Genomic DNA, 19,148 nt, shown 5'->3' with positions numbered 1-19,148 from the left:
CTCCCTTCTCTTTTTCCTTCCTCCTTCCCTTCCTTCCATCCTTCTCTTCATCTCTTCCTTTCTTCCTTCCTTCCACTCTTTCGTCATTCCTTCCTTCCTTTCCTTTTGTCTTTCCTTCCTTCTCTTTCCCTCCCTCCTCTCTCCTTCCTCCCTTTCCATACTTCTCTCTTTCCTTCCTCCTTCCCTTCCTTCCTACCATCACTGGGCAGCCAGTCCTCTTACCAGGGAGTGCTAGCATGCAGCCCCCAAGTTAGAAAGTTTGCCCAGGCCTGATCTACACTGTAAAATTAATGCAATTTGATGCCACTTTAACAGTGCTATGTAATCATGGAAATCATGGCTTTACAAGCCTGGCGCCTCACCAAAATACAACTGCCATGATTCCATAGTGAGCCATAGTGTAGTTAAAATGGTGCCGAATTGCACTAATTCTACGGTGTAGATCAGGTATGGGCAAACTTGGGCTTTCCAGGTGTTTTGGACTCCAACTCCCACAATTCCTAACAGCCTCAGGCCTTTTCCTTTCCCCCCTCAGCCGCTTAAGCGGCTGGGGGGGGGGAAGGAAAAGGCCTGAGGCTGTTAGGAATTGTGGGAGTTGGAGTCCAAAACACATGGAAAGCCCAAGTTTGCCCATGCCTGATGTAGAAGCACGCCATGTCCTCTGTATGAGAACCTCATTTAAGTTTTCCCTTTTAGGGAAAGTTCAGGTCTCATTTGCACTGGGACTAATGTATTTGTCTTACGCTATAGTCTCAAGCAGAAACTTCTCTGAACTTCCCATGCCTGTATTTGCAAATAGATTGGAGCATGCCATGTGCCATGTGCCAAGACGTTGCTGTAGCTCTGATTCATGACAAATAGAAGAGGCAGCTCGGTATTAAATCAGTCCATTGTTCCTTCTGTATGTTTATTTCTCTGCCCACTGACTGATCCACTTAAATAATTTCTTAGCTTGCAATCCAATTTTGTGTGTGTGTGTGTGTGTGTGTGTGCACCTGTCAGAGTTTCTCACCATCGGAAAAAGCTTCCTTTTGGAAAGACAGCAACTTAAAAATTCACTTGATGCAACAGACGGATAACAGCTCAGTAATGGTTATGATGATTGGCAGGTGGTAGCTCTCTAGTGTATGAGGTGAGGCTCCGTAGTACATTAACTGCGTGGAAGATCTTGGCCCGCTTTTCTTGTAAATGGAAAAAAAGAGGAGGATTGGGTGCTTTGAATGCAATTTTCCTGTTTCTTGGCAGAATGAGGTTGGACTGGATGGCCCACGAGGTCTCTTCCAACGCTACGATTCTAGGACCACAGAATGTGAGAACTGAGCATCTTCTATCCCACGCCTTGCTGTTCTGCCCCACCCAATAATAGAATCATAGAAACATAAGAGTTGGAAGTAACCTAAAGGCTATCTAGTCTGACCTCTTACCATGTCATAGTTAAAACACTCCTGAGAGATGGCCATCTACCCTCAAGTAGGAGACTCCACTACACTCTGAAGCAGTCTATTCTACTTTAAGCAAGTTTTGTTGTCGAAGGCTTTCATGACTGAGTTGTGTGTTTTCTGGGCTGTATGGCCATGTTCCAGAAGCATTCTCTCCTGATGTTTCGCCCACAGCTATGGCAAGCATCCTCAGCACCGGGATTGTGGTGCAGCTGGTTGAGTGTCAGCTGCATTAAGATCATTCTGACCAAAAGGTCATGAGTTCGAAGCCAGCCCGGGTTGGAGTGGGCTTCCAACCAATTGTGTAGCCTGATGTCGACCTTTGCAACCCGAAAGACAGTTATTTATTTATTTATTTATTTACAGTTTTTATATTCCGCCCTTCTCACCCCGCAGGGGACTCGGGGCGGATTACAGTATACACATATATGGCAAACATTCAATGCTAGTTTGACAAACAACATATACAGACAATACACCGAGGCTATTTAACTTTTTTCTGGCCGCCAGGAGTCTTTTCTTTATGGCCTCATAAATTACTTAAATTAGCCTCCCCACACAAGATGGTACCTTATTTTCCTACTTGACAGATGCAACTGTCTTTCGGGTTGCAAAGGTCGACAACAGGCTACACAATGGCTGGCTTCGAACTTATGACCTTTTGGTCAGAGTGATCTTAATGCAGCTGACACTCAGCCAGGTGTGCCACAATCCCAGTGCATCTGTCAAGTAGGAAAATTAGGTACTACCTATGTGTGGGGAGGCTAAATTAACTAATTCATGAGGCCATAAAAAAGACTCCATCAAAGCACTCCAGCAAAAAGCATGCGGGGAATGTGGAAGTACTTCATCAGTGTCACAGATGGACGATGAAACCGACAGCTCCCCTGGCAGCAAGAAAAAGTTAAATAGCCTCTGTGTATGTCTGTATACGTTGTATGTCAAAATTGGCATTGAATGTTTGCCATATATGTGTACACTGTAATCCGCCCTGAGTCCCCTGCGGGGTGAGAAGGGCGGAATATAAAAGCTGTAAATAAATAAATAAATAATAGTGAGGTTTGAAGGAAACTAGGTAAGTAGGGTTTATATGCCTGTGACATGTCCAGGGTGGAAGAAAAAAACTCTTGTCTGCTTGAGGCAAGTGTGAATGTTGTAATTGACCAGCTTGATTAACATTGAATGGCCTGTTAACTAGTCCTCATTGTTTCTTGTCTATTAGTAAGTTCTTCCTAACATTTAGGTTAGGAATCTTTTCTCCTGTTCTTTGAATCCGTTGCTCCATCCTGGAGTTGACAGAGGCCCTAAGGGCCATCCAGTCCAACCCCATTCTGGAATAACGAATGCAAGCCCTCCCAACAGATGGCCATCCAGCCTCTGTTGAAAAAAACCCCAGAGAAGGAGACTCCCCCAAAGCAGTGCATGCCACTGTTGAACAGCTCTTGATATCAGGGCATCCACCCTCATTTTTAGGTGGAATCCTTTCTTCTGTATGACTCTGTATCCTAGCCTTTGGAATAGCAGAAAATAATTTGACTCCATCTTCAATATGATACCATTTCAACTACTTCAGCATGGCTATCATCTGAACCTTCAGGCTACTCCAACTTATGAAAACCCAAAGATGGATCTATCGCAGGGTTTTCTTGGCAAGGTTTGTTCAGAGAAGGTTTGCCTTTCTTTTGCCTTCCTTCGACATTTATATGGTCAGTGGCTGGATCTACACTGCCATATAATGCAGTTTCAGATTACATGTTAACGGCATCATACAAGTCTACACCAGTGGTTCCTAACCTTCTTGTAGCCCGCCCATTGTCTCTATGTCTGTGTCTATTGAAATTTTTTATATTGCCATGTTTTCATATGTTTTATGTAATTATGATGTTGTTTATTGCTTGCGTTTTCGGTTGTGTTTTTGGTTCTCTTTATTGTAATTTGTTGTTCAGGCCTGGCCCCATGTAAGCTGCTCCGAGTCCCCATAGGGGAGATGGTGGCGGGGTACAAATAAAGATTATTATTATTATTATTATTATTATTATTATTATTATTATTATTATTTTGACAAGGGAGCACTTTGACCAGGGACCACTTGACCAGGGACCACTCTCCAACATTAGTACCAAAGGGTTACAAATCAGTTTTTGGTCAACTTTAGATTCGGTTTGGTTATTTGGGGTGCTGATTCAGAAAATTGCATTGGATAGACCACATCAGCTCTAGGTTCAGATACAAAACATATGCCATCCAGAAGTCCCCATCTGCTCGCCCACAGAAAACCATATTTAATACGCCTCGGCACTATAAGAGGGTTTTGCGAGACCACTCACTCTTGTTGCAATGGTGTAGTAATGGTGAGGCCACAGACCATATTTTAGTTCTTGCAGTCCACTGGTGGTCCACAAATTACAGGTTGGGAACCACTGGTCTACACTAACCATATAATGCAGTTTTAAACTGCAGTGTATGGAAGTGTAGATGGGACCCTAGTTCAACTTGTATCTCCCTGAATTCTTCTGGGGTGATTTGAATGCAATTTTCCTGCTTCTTGGCAGGGGGTTGGACTGGATGGCCCATGAGGTCTCTTCCAACTCTTTGATTCTATGATTCTATGAATGCAAAAAGAAAGAGAGTAACTTTTCCAATGTTTTCCCTTCTCAATATGGGAAGATATAGTGCCACTAATTCCAGTGTCTTAATGGACCACAAAGGGAACCCTCCTTCCCCATTTACACAATTGTGTTTTGCAGAAACCCAAGATGCAAGAGGCTTGAGTTGGGAAGCTTGAACTGGGATCCAGCCTCTCTTCCCGCCTGCATGCCTCCCATCAGGATTTCCAGCAACCCCAACGAGACAGTTATGGCTCTCCAGTCACCCGAGATACATCCCTTGTTGTAAGGAGAGTAAATGTTTTAAGACCCAAAGATGAGGTTTTGTGTGGGCGCTTTGGGAGAGCGCCAGGGGGTTGAAGAGGAACAGCCACCGCGATCCGACAGGGTGGTTTTATGGGGATGTTTCTAAGGCACACATTAAGCGATGCTCCAAGGGATCAGCCTTGCATTATTTTTAACCCACAAGAATCCACAGAAAAGGCCAAGAAGGGAAGGGGATTTGACTCCTATCATTGACCCCTAAAGTCACTCTTTCAGACCTTATGGAAAGGGAGAGGAAATACAACAGGACTGGTTATATGGGTTAAGGCAGGCATTGGCAAACTTGGACCCTCCGGGTGTTTTGGACTTCAACTCCCACAATTCCTAACAGCCTACTGGCTGTTAGGAATTGTGGGAGTTGAAGGCCAAAACACCCGGAGGGCCCAAGTTTGCCCATACCAGGGTTAGGATAAAGGTAGATAAATGGGTAGATTTTGGCCACCAAAATGGAAAACTGTAAGATAAGAAGTTATTGTGTGCCTTCAAATCATTTCCAATGCATGGCGATCATAAGGTGAGCCTAGGACAATGAGCCTGCTCTGTGTCTCCTGTGTCTCCTCCCAAGTCCCGAAAGCAACAGGTGTGGCTCTCTCCCTCCTTACCTTGTGTTTACAACCCTACAAAGGGAATTCAGGCTGAAAGAGAAGGAGTCACTGGCCAAGGCTAACCATCACTTTCAAAGCTCAGTGAGGACCAGAGCCTACATTTCCGAGGTCCCAAACCTAACCACTTGAACCACTACACTACACAGTTGTATTAAGATGTATTGATTTACCTGCGGATCTCATCCTGTGGTTCTCAAACTGTGGGTCCCCAGGTGTTTTAGCCTACAACTCTCAGAAATCCCAGCCAATTTAACAGCTGTTAAGATTCCTGGGAGTTGAAGGCCAAAACATCTGAGCACCCACAGGTTGAGAACCACTGATCTAGACCAGTCAGGCCCGTAGCCAGGATTTTGATTCGGGGGGGGGGGGGGGGCTGAGTCTGAGTGAAAGAGCATCTACCCTAGCAAACCTTTTGTATCGTTACCCCAATACTTCCATGCATACGGGATATATTGAGTATGCTGCTCAGATCATGATATGAATAAACATAACAGTTTAAACAATGCATGAGTAAGCCCTTCTTGTGGACCACCATGAGAATTTCGGGGGGGGGGGGCTGAAGCCCCTCAAGCCCCCCCCCCCCCTCGGCAACATGCCTGAGACCAGTGTTTCCCAAACTTTGGTCCTCCAGTGTTTTGGACTTCAGCTCCCACAATTCCTAACAGCTGGTAAGCTAAGCTGGCTGGGATTTCTGGGACTTGAAGTTCAAAATAAACTGGAGGACCAAAGATTGGGAATCACTAATCTAGACTGGAGAATGAAAGCAGCTTGACAACACTTGCCATGATTCAGTAGTATGGAATCCTGGGAGTTGTAGTTTTACAAGGTTTTGAGTAGTCTCTGCCAAAGATTGCTGGTGCCTCAGCAAACTACAAATCCCAGGATTCTATAGAATTGAGCCATGGCAGTTTAGGTGGTATCAAACTGCATTGACTCTACAGAGAAGAGCCAGAGTTAAACTTGACTGTGTCCCCTTCTCTCCATGTGGCAAATCTCTGCAGATAGAACGCCACGGATGGGGAAGCTCCATGAAAATATTGGCCTTGGTCATCCGCCTCATCCAAAAGAATGGGGAGAAGAAGAAACCTAGGGCAATGAACATTGGGATAAATTCTGAGTTTTCATTGGGAAGCCATAACCCAAATCAAAACCAGAGTTTGGAAACAGGACATTAGGGGATTGGGGATTCTGGGAAGTGTAATCCCCCCTAAAGAAGTCATGTGGCCCTGCCCAAGTTGGGTTGGATTCTGGATCTGGCTTGGAATGACAAGAGAGATCTAATCCTGGGAGGTGATAAATAAGTTAATTAATAGGGGGGATTAATAAGGGGGATCCTGGGAGGCAATAAATAAGTTAATTAATAGGGGAGGGGGTTAAAGATAAATAATTAATAGGGGGAGTTCTAGTCCAATATGTGAGAGAGATCACAGTATGCTCAGTTTTCCCCAAGCCTTCTCCCTCTTGATGATCATCGCAATGCCAACTCTAGCATGAAAAACAGGACACTGTACAAGTCCATTTGAATCTGCAAAGGATTTGTACATATCACATATGAGAACCTAAAGACCTCATTATTGGGCATAAGAACACTTCAATGTAATAGTAGTGAGGTCCTCCTGTAATTGCCATGACATCCACCTGGGATTTGCAATTGTAGTTCTTTCATGCATACCCAGTAGGCTGTTAGGAATTGTTGGAGTTGAAGTCCAAAACACCTGGAGGGATGAAGTTTGCCCATACCTGCCCTAAACTGTAGCATTAGAGCGCTCAGACTACATTCTGTAAATACAGTATGAGAGCCATCGGATTGCAGAGTCTTAGCACTGTAGGAAACGACACATCCCATAATCTCATAATTTTGCAGTCTAGATACACCCCAAAAACTGGTTCTGGAAGGGCTTTGGGGATTTAGCATTTGTCTCCAGTGTGGCAGACTGAAAAACAGGAGCAGCTACCGTGCTGCAAGCTACTGATAACTCCAGTTCACATGTGGCTTGAACTGATGGGAATGGACCCCAGTGTCTGAAACCAAGAAAGAGAGATATTGACAAGCTGGAATGTGTCCAGAGGAGGAGGACTAAAATGATCAAGGGTCTGGAGAACAAGCCCTATGAGGAGCGGCTTAAGGAGCTGGGCATGTTTAGCCTGAAGAAGAGAAGGCTGAGAGGAGATATGATAGCCATGTATAAATATGTGAGAGGAAGCCACAGGGAGGAGGGAGCAAGCTTGTTTTCTGCTTCCTTGGAGACTAGGACGCGGAACAATGGCTTCAAACTACAAGAAAGGAGATTCCATCTGAACATGAGGAAGAACTTCCTGACTGTGAGAGCCATACAGCAGTGGAACTCTCTGCCCCGGAGTGTGGTGGAGGCTCCTTCTTTGGAGGCTTTTAAACAGAGGCTGGATGGCCATCTGTCAGGGGTGATTTGAATGCAATATCCCTGTTTCTTGGCAAAATGGGGTAGGACTGGATGGCCCATGAGGTCTTTTCCAACTCTTTGATTCTATGATTCTTGCGGCACTTTAAAAACATATTTGTTATGACCAAAGCTTTCACCAAATACAAGAGAGCTTACGCAATACTAAACAAGCCTGCAGAACCAAAAAAACAAGAGCGAGAGAGAGATACCTGTAGCACCTTTAAAGACTGATGGGGTTTCCTACCAAGAACCAGGTATGCAAAGCCATTAGTCCAGTGTTTCTCAACCTTCCTAATTCCACAACCCCTTAATACAGTTCCTCATGTCGTGGTGACCCTCAACCATAACATTATTTTTGTTGCTACTTCATAACTGTAACTTTGCACCTGTTATGAATCATAATGTAAATATCTGACATGCAGGATGTCTTTTCATCCACTGGACCAAATTTGGCACAAATACCCGATACGCCCAAATTTGAATACTAGTGGGGTTGGAGGGAGGATTGATTTTGTCATTTGGGAGTTGTAGCTGCTGGGATTTATAGTTCACCTACAATCAAAGAGCATTCTGAATCCCAACAACGATAGAATTGGGCCAAACTTCCACACAGAACCCCCATGACTAACAGAAAATACTGTGTTTTCTGATGCTCTTTAGCAACCCCTCTGACATCCCCCTTGCAACGGCCCCCAAGTGTCCCGACCCTCAGCTTGAGAAACACTGCATTAGACTTTCCGTCTTTCTAGATTTAGTTCCATCAAAGTAAGAGTCATGAATCGATTCAGTCAAAAGCTGTACGATAATTATTAATCCCTTCACGTTGATCTTGTCCCTTTGTAAACTTTGGAACAGGAAGGAAATCAAGAGGCAGAGGCGGCTCTAGGTAATTTTCAACGGTAAGCAAACAGTATTTTGGCACTCCCCCTCCCCAACCAATCATTGATATATATTTTCTGTTTGCCATGGGAGTTCTGTGTGCCATTTGGTTCAATTCCATCATTGGTGGAGTTCAGAATGCTCTTTGATTTTAAGTGAACTATACATCCCAGTAACTACAACTCACATATGTCAAGGTCTATTTTCCCCCAAGAGTGCCTCAAGAGCGCCCTTGGGCAAAATCAACTATACTGCAAATGCTTACTTTGCGTAATGGGTTGAGCCGCCCCTGTCAACAGGTGAAGTCCCTTCCTTGATCTCACAAAGGCGAGATTGTTGCCTGTACAATTTCAGCCCGTTGGACAACTCTTTACCACTCGAGATATTTAAAATATGGAAATTCCCCCCAATGATCTCTAATGTCTTTTCGATGCTTTTCACAAGGCTCCCTGATATTTTGGCATCTGTTATAAAGCTGATGTCTACCCTTTGCTAACGGTGCTCCATGCAGTCATGGTAGCCACATGACCTTGGAGGTGTCTACGGACAACGCTGGCTCTTCGGCTGAGAAAGGGAGATGAGCACCACCACCCCAGAGTCGGACATGACTAGACGTAATATCAGGGGAAAACCTTTACCTTTACCTTCCCTTTCATAGAATCATAGAATCAAAGAGTTGGAAGAGATCTCATGGGCCATCCAGTCCAACCCCATTCTGCCAAGAAGCAGGAATATTGCATTCAAATCACCCCTGACAGATGGCCATCCAGCCTCTGTTTAAAACCTTCCAAAGAAGGAGCCTCCACAACACTCCAGGGCAGAGAGTTCCACTGCTGAACGGCTCTCACAGTCAGGAAGTTCTTCCTCATGTTCAGATGGAATCTCCTCTCTTGTAGTTTGAAGCCATTGTTCCATTGCGTCCTAGTCTCCAGGGAAGCGGAAAACAAGCTTGCTCCCTCCTTCCTGTGGCTTCCTCTCACATATTTATACATGGCTATCATATCTCCTCTCAGCCTTCTCTTCTTCAGGCTAAACATGCCCAGCTCCTTAAGCCACTCCTCATAGGGCTTGTTCTCCTGACCCTTGATCATTTAAGTCGCCCTCCTCTGGACACATTCTAGCTTTGCTAACACAAGCGACAACACAGAGAAAATAATTTTAGTACAGTTGCCAACTTTTATGTGAAAGGGGCTATTGTGCCATTAATAGCACAAATTTTAGTTGGAGTGACCAGCTGCAAAAGGGTTCGAGGCTCCTCTGCTTATAAACATTTGTCATTCCTAAATTAGAAGAAATAATTTCCCAAATCCCTCCTTCTAGAAATCAATGAAAAGACCCCTACAGCCCTAGTATCTTTGGCACCTTTGCCTAATAATAAAGCATCATTAAAAGCACAGAAGCCTGATTGGAGAAGAAAACATCAATACAGCCTCTTTCCAACTTGTGCATCTCTTTTTGCCTTGGCTAAACGAGAGCACAGAGCTTCTCTCCTCTTCCTTTGGAGTTAATTTTAATGATATTGAACGGTCAAAGGATGGATTTTCCACCTCAATGAGCTGAAAGTCATGCCCCAGGTTAATTGGAGAAGATGATCTCCATTAACAGCTTCATCATGTTTGGAGGCTCTCAACCTTCCTAATGCTGTGACCCCTAAATACAGTTCCTCATGTTGTGGTGACCCCCAACCATAACATTATTTTCATTGCTACTTCACAACTGTAATTTTGCTACTGATATGAATCTCAATGTAAATATCAGATATGCAGGATGTCTTTTCATTCACTGGACCAAATTTGGCACAAATACCCAATATGTCCAAATTTGAATACTAGTGGGGTTCCGTGAGGGGGTTGATCTTGTTATTTGGGAGTTGCAGTTGCTGGGATTTATAGTTCACCTACAATCAGAGAACACTTTGAACTCCACCAATGTTAAAATTGAACCAAATTTGGCACACAGAACTGCCGTAACTAACTGAAAATACTCGAAGGGTCTCCTGGGCATTGACCTTTGGTTGTGGAGTTGTAGTTCACCAATATCCAGAGAACACTGTGGACTCAAACAATGATGGATCTGGACCAAACTTGGCATAGATACTCAATATGCCCAAATGTGAACACTGATAGTTTGTGGGAAATAGAGTTTGACGTTTGGGAGTTGTAGTTGCTGGGATTTATAGTTCACTTACAATCAAAGAGCATTCTGAACCCTACCAACAATAGAATTAGGCAAAACTTCCCACACAGAACTCCCATAACCAACAGAAAATACTGGAAAAGTTTGGTGGGCATTGACATTGAGTTTTGAAGTTGTAGTTCACCTACATCCAGATTGCACGGTGGACTCAAACAATGATAGATCTGGACCAAACTTGGCACAAATACTCAATATACCCAAATGTGAACACTGGTGGAGCATTCTGAACCCCAATGACCAACAGAAAATACAGTGTTTCCAAACAATGATGGATCTGGACCAAACTTGGCACAAATACTCAATATACCCAAATGTGAACACTGGTGGAGTTTGGGGAAAATAGAGTTTGACATTTGGGAGTTGCAGTTGCTGGGATTTATAGTTCACCTACAATCAAAGAGCATTCTGAACCCCAATGACCAACAGAAAATACTGAACCTTCTCTTCGTGACCCTCCCCAGGGGTCCCAATCCGCAGGTTGGGAAACACTGCTATGGTTGGTAGTTGTCCAACTTTTTTGTGATGAAGGAAAGAGTAGATAAACTTACCTGGTTGAGGCCAAGGGAGTTGCCTGGCAGCGACGAAGTGATGCCCGAAAGGATGGCGGTGGCCACCACAGCCCCGAGGCACTGGGCGATAATGTACATGACGGCCCGCAAGATGCTGATCTGGCAACTGAGCAGGAGGCCCAAGGTGACAGCTGGGTTCAAGTGGGCTCCGCTGATGTGGCCCACGCTCTGGGCCATGGTGGCGATGGAGATCCCGAAGGCCAAGGAGACCTTCACGTTGTCCTGCACTGGCGTGGTGGTCTTGTTCTCCGACACGGGGAACTGGAACCCCAAGGCCGCCCCGATGCTGATGAAGATGAAGAGGCTCATGGCGAAGAACTCGGCCACCACGGCCCGCCAGAACATCTTCTTCTTGAATTCGCTGGCCATCTCGGCTACCTTGTCTTCTCCTTCTTCTTCCTCAACCCTTCTTCTTTCTTCAGCCTCCTTCTGCCCTCTGCCTCTCCAACCCTTTGCCAACTCAACAGGCTTCCTCGCTGGAAGGAAGGAGTCTGAAGAGGCAACGAGGAGAGTCGATTATTTATAGGGCTTTGGGTGGTCTGGAGGAGGGAAGAGGAAAGAACATCGGGATGCTGACTGTTAGACTGATGTAAGGCACCGTTCTCCGTTGCCTGCCAATTTCTTAACCCCCCCCCCCTTTTCCTTTCCTCCTTCACCAGCTTCCCTCCCCCTAACAGCAACCACTCCTTTCTCTTCCTTTGCAAACTCTGATCTTTGCTGCTGTTTTGTCGTTCTTAAAGGCATTTAAAGAAAAGAGTGATCCAGAAGGCTGCCTGCCTGCTTGCCTGCCTTGGGCATTGCCAGCATCTTTCTCCCCTTCCCTCTCCAACAGTTGCAAAATTAAGCTGAAGGGAAGCTTTTGGAAGGCGTCTCTCCTTTTCGCCCACTTTTCACCTTCTCTCTTTATCTCTCTGGACTCTCTTGACATGCTTGAGTGCCTTTTAGTCTTCTCTTTCCGTGAATAAGGAGGGAAAGCAAACTAAATCAGGAGATTTGGTTATTTGTAAGTTTTTTGGGCTGTATGGCCATGTTCCAGAAGCATTCTCTCCTGATGATTTGCCTGCATCTGTGGCAGGAGTCCTCAGAGGTTGTGAGGTCTGCTGGAAACTAAGAAAATGGGGTTAATATTCTCCTGTTTTAATGTTTTGTTGAAGGATTTCATGGCCAGAATCACTGGGTTGCTGTAAGTTTTTCGGGCTGTATGGCCGTGTTCCAGTGAAGGGAACTCCTGCCACAGATGCAAGCAAATCATCAGGAGAGAATGCTTCTAGAACATGGCCATACAGCCCAAAAAACTTACAGCAACCCAGTGATTCTGGCTATGAAATCCTTCAACAAAACATTAAAACAGGAGAATATTAACCCCATTTTCTTAGTTTCCAACGTCACCAGAAGCATTCTCTCCTGATGTTTCACCTGCATCTGTAGCAGGCATCCTCAGAGGTACTTGTGAGGTCTGCTGGAAACTAAGGAAATGGGGTTTATATTCTCCTATTTTAATGTATTGTCGAAGGATTTCATGGCCAGAATCACTGGGTTGCTGTAAGTTTTTCGGGCTGTATGGCCATGTTCCAGAAGCATCCTCTCCTGATGTTTCACCTGCATCTGTGGCAGGAGTTCTCAGAGGTTGTGAGGTCTGATGGAAACTAAGAAAATTGGGTTTAAATTCTCCTGTTTTAATTGTATTGTCGAAGGATTTCATGGCCAGAATAACTGGGTTGCTGTAAGTTTTTCGGGCTGTATGACCATGTTCCAGAAGCATCCTCTCCTGATGTTTCACCTGCATCTATGGCAGGAGTCCTCAGAGGTTGTGAAGTCTGATGGAAACTAAGAAAATTGGGTTTAAATTCTCCTGTTTTAATTGTATTGTCAAAGGATTTCATGGCCAGAATAACTGGGTTACTGTAAGTTTTTCGGGCTGTATGGCCATGTTCCAGAAGCATTCTCTCCTGATGTTTTGCCTGCATCTATGGCAGGAGTCCTCAGAGGTTGTGAGGTCTGCTGGAAACTAAGAAAATGGGGTTTATATTCTCCTGTTTTAATATATTGTCGAAGGATTTCATGGTCAGGATCACTAGGTTTCTGTAAGTTTTTCGGGCTGTATGGCCATGTTCCAGAAGCATTCTCTCCTGATCATAGAATCATGGAATCATAGAATCAAAGAGTTGGAAGAGACCTCATGGGCCATGCAGTCCAACCCCCTGCCAAGAAGCAGATATATTGCATTCAAATCACCCCTGACAGATGGCCATCCAGCCTCTGTTTAAAAGCTCCCAAAAAAGGAGCCTCCACCACACTCCGGGGCAGAGAGTTCCACTGCTGAACGGCTCTCACAGTCAGGAAGTTCTTCCTAATGTTCAGATGGAATCTCCTCTCTTGTAGTTTGAAGCCATTGTTCCGCATCCTAGTCTCCAAGGAAGCAGAAAACAAGCTTGCTCCCTCCTCCTCCATGTGGCTTCCTCTCACATATTTATACATGGCTATCATATCTCCTCTCAGCCTTCTCTTCTTCAGGCTAAACATGCCCAGCTCTTTAAGCCGCTCCTCATAGGGCTTGTTCCTCAGACCCTTGATCATTTTAGTCGCCCTCCTCTGGACACATTCCAGCTTGTCAATATCTTTCCTGCATCTGTAGCAGGCATCCTCAGAGGTTGTGAGGTCTGTAGGAAACTAGGAAAATAGTGTTTATATATCTGTGAAATAATGTCCAGGGTGGGAGAAAGAACTCTTGTCTGTTGGAGGTAGGTCTGAATGCTTCATTCAGCCACTTTGATTAGCATTTAACGGCCTAGCAGTTTCAAGCTGTGACTTCTTATTGCCTGGGGAATCCTTTGTTGGGAGGTGATTAGCATTCTCTCCTGATGTTTCGCCTGCATCTGTGGCAGGCATCCTCAGAGGTTGTGAGGTCTGTTGGAAACTAGGAAAATAGGATTTATATATCTGTGGAATAATGTCCAAGGTGGGAGAAAGAACACTTGTCTGTTGGAGCTAGATGTGAATGATTCAATTGGCCACCTTGATTAGCATTTAATGGCCTAGCAGTTTCAAGCTGTGACTTCTTACTGCGTGGGGGAATCCTTTGTTTAGAGGTGATTAGTTGTCCCTGATTGTTTCTTGTCTGGAGTTCCCCTGTGTTTGAATGTTGTCCTTTATTTACTGACTTGATTCTGGTGTTTTTTAATACTGGTAGCCAGATTTTGTTCATTTTCATGATTTTCTCCTTTCTGTTGAAATTGTCCACATGCTTGTGGAGTTCAGCGCCTTCTCTGTGTAGTCTGACATGGTGGTTGTTAGAGTGGTCCAGCATTTCCATGTTCTCAAATAATATGCTGTGTCCAGGTTGGTTCTCCGGAACTCCATCAGGTCTTCACTCAGCTGTCTTCTCATGGGGACAGACAATATTCTCCCGCCAGGGACATTCCACCCCATTTTTCTAGTTTCCAACAGACCTCACTACCTCTGAGGATGCTTGCCATAGATGCAGGTGAAACGTCAGGAGAGAATGCTTCTAGAAAATGGCCATACAGCCAGAAAAACTCACAACAACCTAGTGATTCCAGCCATGAAAGCCTTCAACAATACATTAAATCAGGAGAATTGCCTATAGAAGACCAGCAAGAAGACCAAACTTGAGAGGAATTATCCCAGGTGCTGAAACGTATTTGAGATCAGCACCTTGGAAAAGTCCTTTAAAGTGGAGAAAAACCTAGAGCAGATTCAGACATAGGGGGTTGAATGAAAAGTAATGCCTTCACCTTCATAACTCCTCAACAGGTGGCAGTACTGGTACACGGCAGGTACTGGCTTGTTCAGTAGACTCTCCTCTACAGTTCCATTTTGATCGGAAGCCTTAGCATTCAACGGTTGTATTTTAAAGTGTGAAGTATGGAACCCTGCGCAGACGGTCGGTCAATGCGACTTAAGCAACATGCAGTCATTGAATTCTCGACAGCAGAAGGTGTCATCCCAAAGGAGATTCATCAGAGAATGCAAGCAGTTTATTGTGATTGTGTTGATGTGAGTATTCTGCATTGTTGGGCGAGTAAGTTTAAAGATGTTGAGGTGGGAACATTTGACTTGCGTGACAAACAAAGAGATGGAACCACAATGCCAGGGAGATGTTGGCTCTAAGCTGGAATGTGTCCAGAGGAGAGTGACTCAAATAATCAAGGGTCTGGAGAACAAGCCCTATGAGGAGTGGCTTAAAGAACTGGGCATGTTTAGTCTGCAGAAGAAAAGGCGGAGAAGAGACATGATGAGGACCATGGATCAAGATGTGAAGAGAAGTCACAGCAAGGAGGGAGCAGGCTTGTTTTCTCCTGCCCTGGATACTAGGACTCAATTGAACAATGGCTTCAAACAACAGGAAAGGAGATTCCATCTGAACATTAGGAAGAACTTTCTGACTGTGACAGCTGTTCAGCAGTGGAACTCTCTGCCCAGAAGTGTAGTGGAGGCTTCTTCTTTGGAAGCTTTTCAGCAGAGGCTGGATGGCCATCTGTCAAGAGTGCTTTGAATGTGATTTTCCTGCTTCTTGGCAAAATGGACTTGGACTGGGTGGCCCATGAGATCTCTTCCAACTCTATGATTCTATGGCTACCTTAAAAATGGAAATGTAGAACAGAGAGGAATTGACCAATGTGTGGAATGTGATAATGTTGTCGGTAGGAAATGCCACATGAACCCTTCTCAAACAAGAAGGAGTGGCCTGCTCTAGCATGAACGCATTTTGAGATTCGCCAATCTGGTGCCGTGACTGAGAATGTGACCTGAAAGGACCCAAGGTTCATCTGCGCCCAATGGAATGAATGAAGTGCTATATAAACATCTTACTGGGTCCTCAAAAGTATGGGGCAAGGGTGTGCAGCATACTTTGTTCTTCCCCTTGTCATGTTCTCATTTGTGTGTGTGTGCATTGGCCCTTCCCATTCTGAGTTTGGAAGATGCTTCCAAGAAAAAGCTGGAGAGAAATGGCAAGATACAATCTTAGGGTGCATTTACACTGTAGAATGAATGCAGTTTGATACAACTTTTGCTGCCATGGCTTACGGTTTTAGAATCCAGGGAGTTGTAGTTTGGTCAGGCACCAACACACTTTGGCAAAGAACACTAAAGACCATGTAAAACTACAATTCCAAGTATTCCATAGCATAAAGTTGTGTCAAACGTCATCCATTCTACATGTCAGACACTCTAAAAGAAATCTTAAAAGGCGCAGCTGGAAACTGTCTTGAAAACATGCAGTTAGGATCACAATCTTGAACTGTCTATCTCAACAATGTTTTGAGCAGAGATGAAAATGCATGCGTGAATAATTTAATCTATTTTCTCCATCATCCATGAGGACCTCTGTGCAAGTTCTGAGTATTATTCAAACTTCAGAATTTCATGGGTGGGAGGAAAATGCATTCGTACCAATGTATGCATGGATTTTCTGTGCAGAAAACATGTATTTTGAAACAAATGTACTAAGTGTAGCATGGAAATTAAATCTGAAAACATCACATTTTTTGCAAAATATAAATCATAGGAGCTTTCAGAAGCTGGCGTTGGGTCTCAAAAGCAGAATTTAGCATCCACATGTGGCCCACAGACTATAATTTGCCCTCCCCTGTTCTAGGGCTTAGTGAATGGGAAATAGCTTTCCCAGCATCCAGAACTCCAACAAATGAGAGGAGAAAATGGCCAAAATAGGGAATGACCTAGACCAGCATTTCTCAACTTGGGGGTGTCAGAGGGTCACCAAAGACCATCAGAAAACACAGTATTTTCTGTTCGTCATGGGGGTTCTGTGTAGGAAGTTTGGCCCGATTCTCTCATTGGTGGGGTTCAGAACACTCTTTGATTGTAGGTGAACTATAAATCCCAGCAACCACAACTCCCTATTGTCAATGTTTATTTTCCCCAAACTCCACCAGTGTTCCCATTTGGGCATATTGAGTATTCGTGCCAAATTTGGTCCAGATCCGTCTTGTTTGAGTCCGCAGTGCTCTCTAGATATAGGTGAGCTACAACTCCCAAACTCAAGGTCAATGCCCACCAAATCCTTCCAGTTTTTTCTGTTGGTCATGGGAGTTCTGTGTGCCAAGTTTGGTAAATTCCATCGTTGGTAAAGTTCAGAATGCTCTTTGATTGTAGTTGAACTATAAATCCCTGCTACTACAGCTCCCAAATGACAAAATCAATCCCCACAATCCCACCAGTATAGAAATTTGGGTGTATCAGGTATTTGTGCCAAATTTGGTCCAGTGAATGAAAATACATCTTGCATATCATCACAGTTATGAAGTAGTTATGAAAATAATGTTATGGTTGGGGGTCACCACAACATGAGGAACTGTATTAAGGGGTCACAATATTAGGAAGGTTGGGAAACACTGATTTATTGGAAGGGCTTGCATTGGCTATTCCAGAATATGGTTGAACTGGATAGCCCTTAGAGTCTCTTTCAACTCACCACAATATGAGAAATTGTATTAAGGGGTCATGGCATTAGGAAGGTGGAGAACCACTGACCTAGAAGATTTGATCCAGTCTTTCCATTTTTCCCAATAGAGTGTCCTTCCTATTGGGTGATGGGGTGGGGAAAACATTTTGTCCTAACTCAAGCTGCCGTCTAGCCAGACTTGGTCCTGCAGCCACAATGCCCATTTTCTCTCTTCTCCTTTAATTGTCCTTTGCCGTGAGCCTCTTCTCCACGAAACAAAGCTCTTCCCTGTATTCACTGACCTTTTGGCTTCCTCTGTAAACCTTTAGTGCGACCCCCCTTTTCCTTTTTCTTTCTTTCCAGTTTTCCCTCCTCCAGTTCCAAAGGAAATTGTGCCTTTCCCCTCCTGCTCTCTTTGCTGCATTTTGCTCCATTGTCACACCCTGGGCTGTAACTCTCGTGTTTCTTTCTTCTTCTTCTTAGATTTTCAAAAATGTAATTTATATGCCTGAGTAAGACTGTTGTTGTTGTTGTTTATCTGAGTGACATGATCAGTGAAACTTTGGTTGATGTTTTAAAACTATTCTTATTATGTACTAGCTGTCCCCTGCCACATGTTGCTGTGGTCCAGTCTGTGTATATGTGTGTTTATGTGTGTGTGTGTATTTGTGTATATATGTGTGTTTGCATATATATATATATATATATATATATATATATATATATATATATGGGTGTATATAGGATCCTCAGTGGCACAGTGGGTTAAAGCACTGAGCTGCTGAGCTTGTTGACCGAAAGGTCACAGGTTCAATTCTGGGGAGCGGCGTGAGCTTCCGCTGTCAGCCCTAGCTTCTGCCAACCTAGCAGTTCGAAAACATGCAAATGTGAGTAGATCAATAGGTACCACTCCGGCAGGAAGGTAATGGCGCGCCATGCAGTCATGCCGGCCACATGACCTTGGAGGTGTCTATGGACAACGCCGGTTCTTCGGCTTAGAAATGGAGATGAGCACCACACCCCAGAGTCAGACATGACTGGACTTAATGTCAGGGGACAACCTTTACCCTTCACCTTATGTGTGTGTATATATATTTGTGTATTAATGTGTTTATATGTGTATATGCATATTGTGTATATGTGTGTGCTTGTCTATATGTGTATGTGTATATGTATGTGTGTGTGCATGTGTATATGCATATATGTATGTGTGCATGTGTATATGTATGTGTGTATATATGTATATTTGTGTATGCATGTGTATATGTATATATATTATGTGTGTGAACATGTGTATAATTTGTGTGTGCTTGTTATTTGTTATTTTGTTATTGTTATTTGCATTTGTTAATATGCTTGTGCATATATATACATGTGTGTATGAATGTATGTATGTGTATATGTATAGATGTATGTGTGCATGTATGTGTGCATGTGTATATATGTGCATATATGTATATATGTGTGTGCATGTGTATATGTATGTATGTGTATGTATGTGTGTGTACATGTGTATATTTGTGTGTGCTTGTGCATATATATACGTGTGTGTGTGTATGAATGTGTGTATTTATTTATGTGTTTATATAGATTGCTGGTATTTTTATTTGATTTGACTTGATTTGATTTCGCCAGGCATGATGACATTCCAGTATGTCCTACTGCAGGCTGGTCTTGTGGTGC

At 44.0% G+C, this 19,148-nt stretch overlaps 1 protein-coding gene across 2 annotated transcripts in view; it reads right to left on the bottom strand.

Moving 5' to 3' along the window:
• Nucleotides 1-11,884, bottom strand: part of AQP1 (aquaporin 1 (Colton blood group)) — a 51,247-nt gene extending 39,363 nt beyond the window's left edge. For both annotated transcript variants that reach the window (XM_060782651.2, XM_060782652.2), the window contains exon 1: nucleotides 11,018-11,884. In XM_060782651.2, coding sequence (XP_060638634.1) covers nucleotides 11,018-11,407 — 390 coding nt within the window. In that variant the 5' untranslated portion in view covers nucleotides 11,408-11,884. The remainder of the gene's footprint in view (nucleotides 1-11,017) is intronic.
• Nucleotides 11,885-19,148: the final 7,264 nt, after the last annotated feature.

This window comes from Anolis sagrei, chromosome 6, assembly GCF_037176765.1.
Source record: "Anolis sagrei isolate rAnoSag1 chromosome 6, rAnoSag1.mat, whole genome shotgun sequence".
Lineage (NCBI taxonomy): Eukaryota > Metazoa > Chordata > Lepidosauria > Squamata > Dactyloidae > Anolis > Anolis sagrei.
This window is presented reverse-complemented; position numbering and strand designations above follow the sequence as displayed.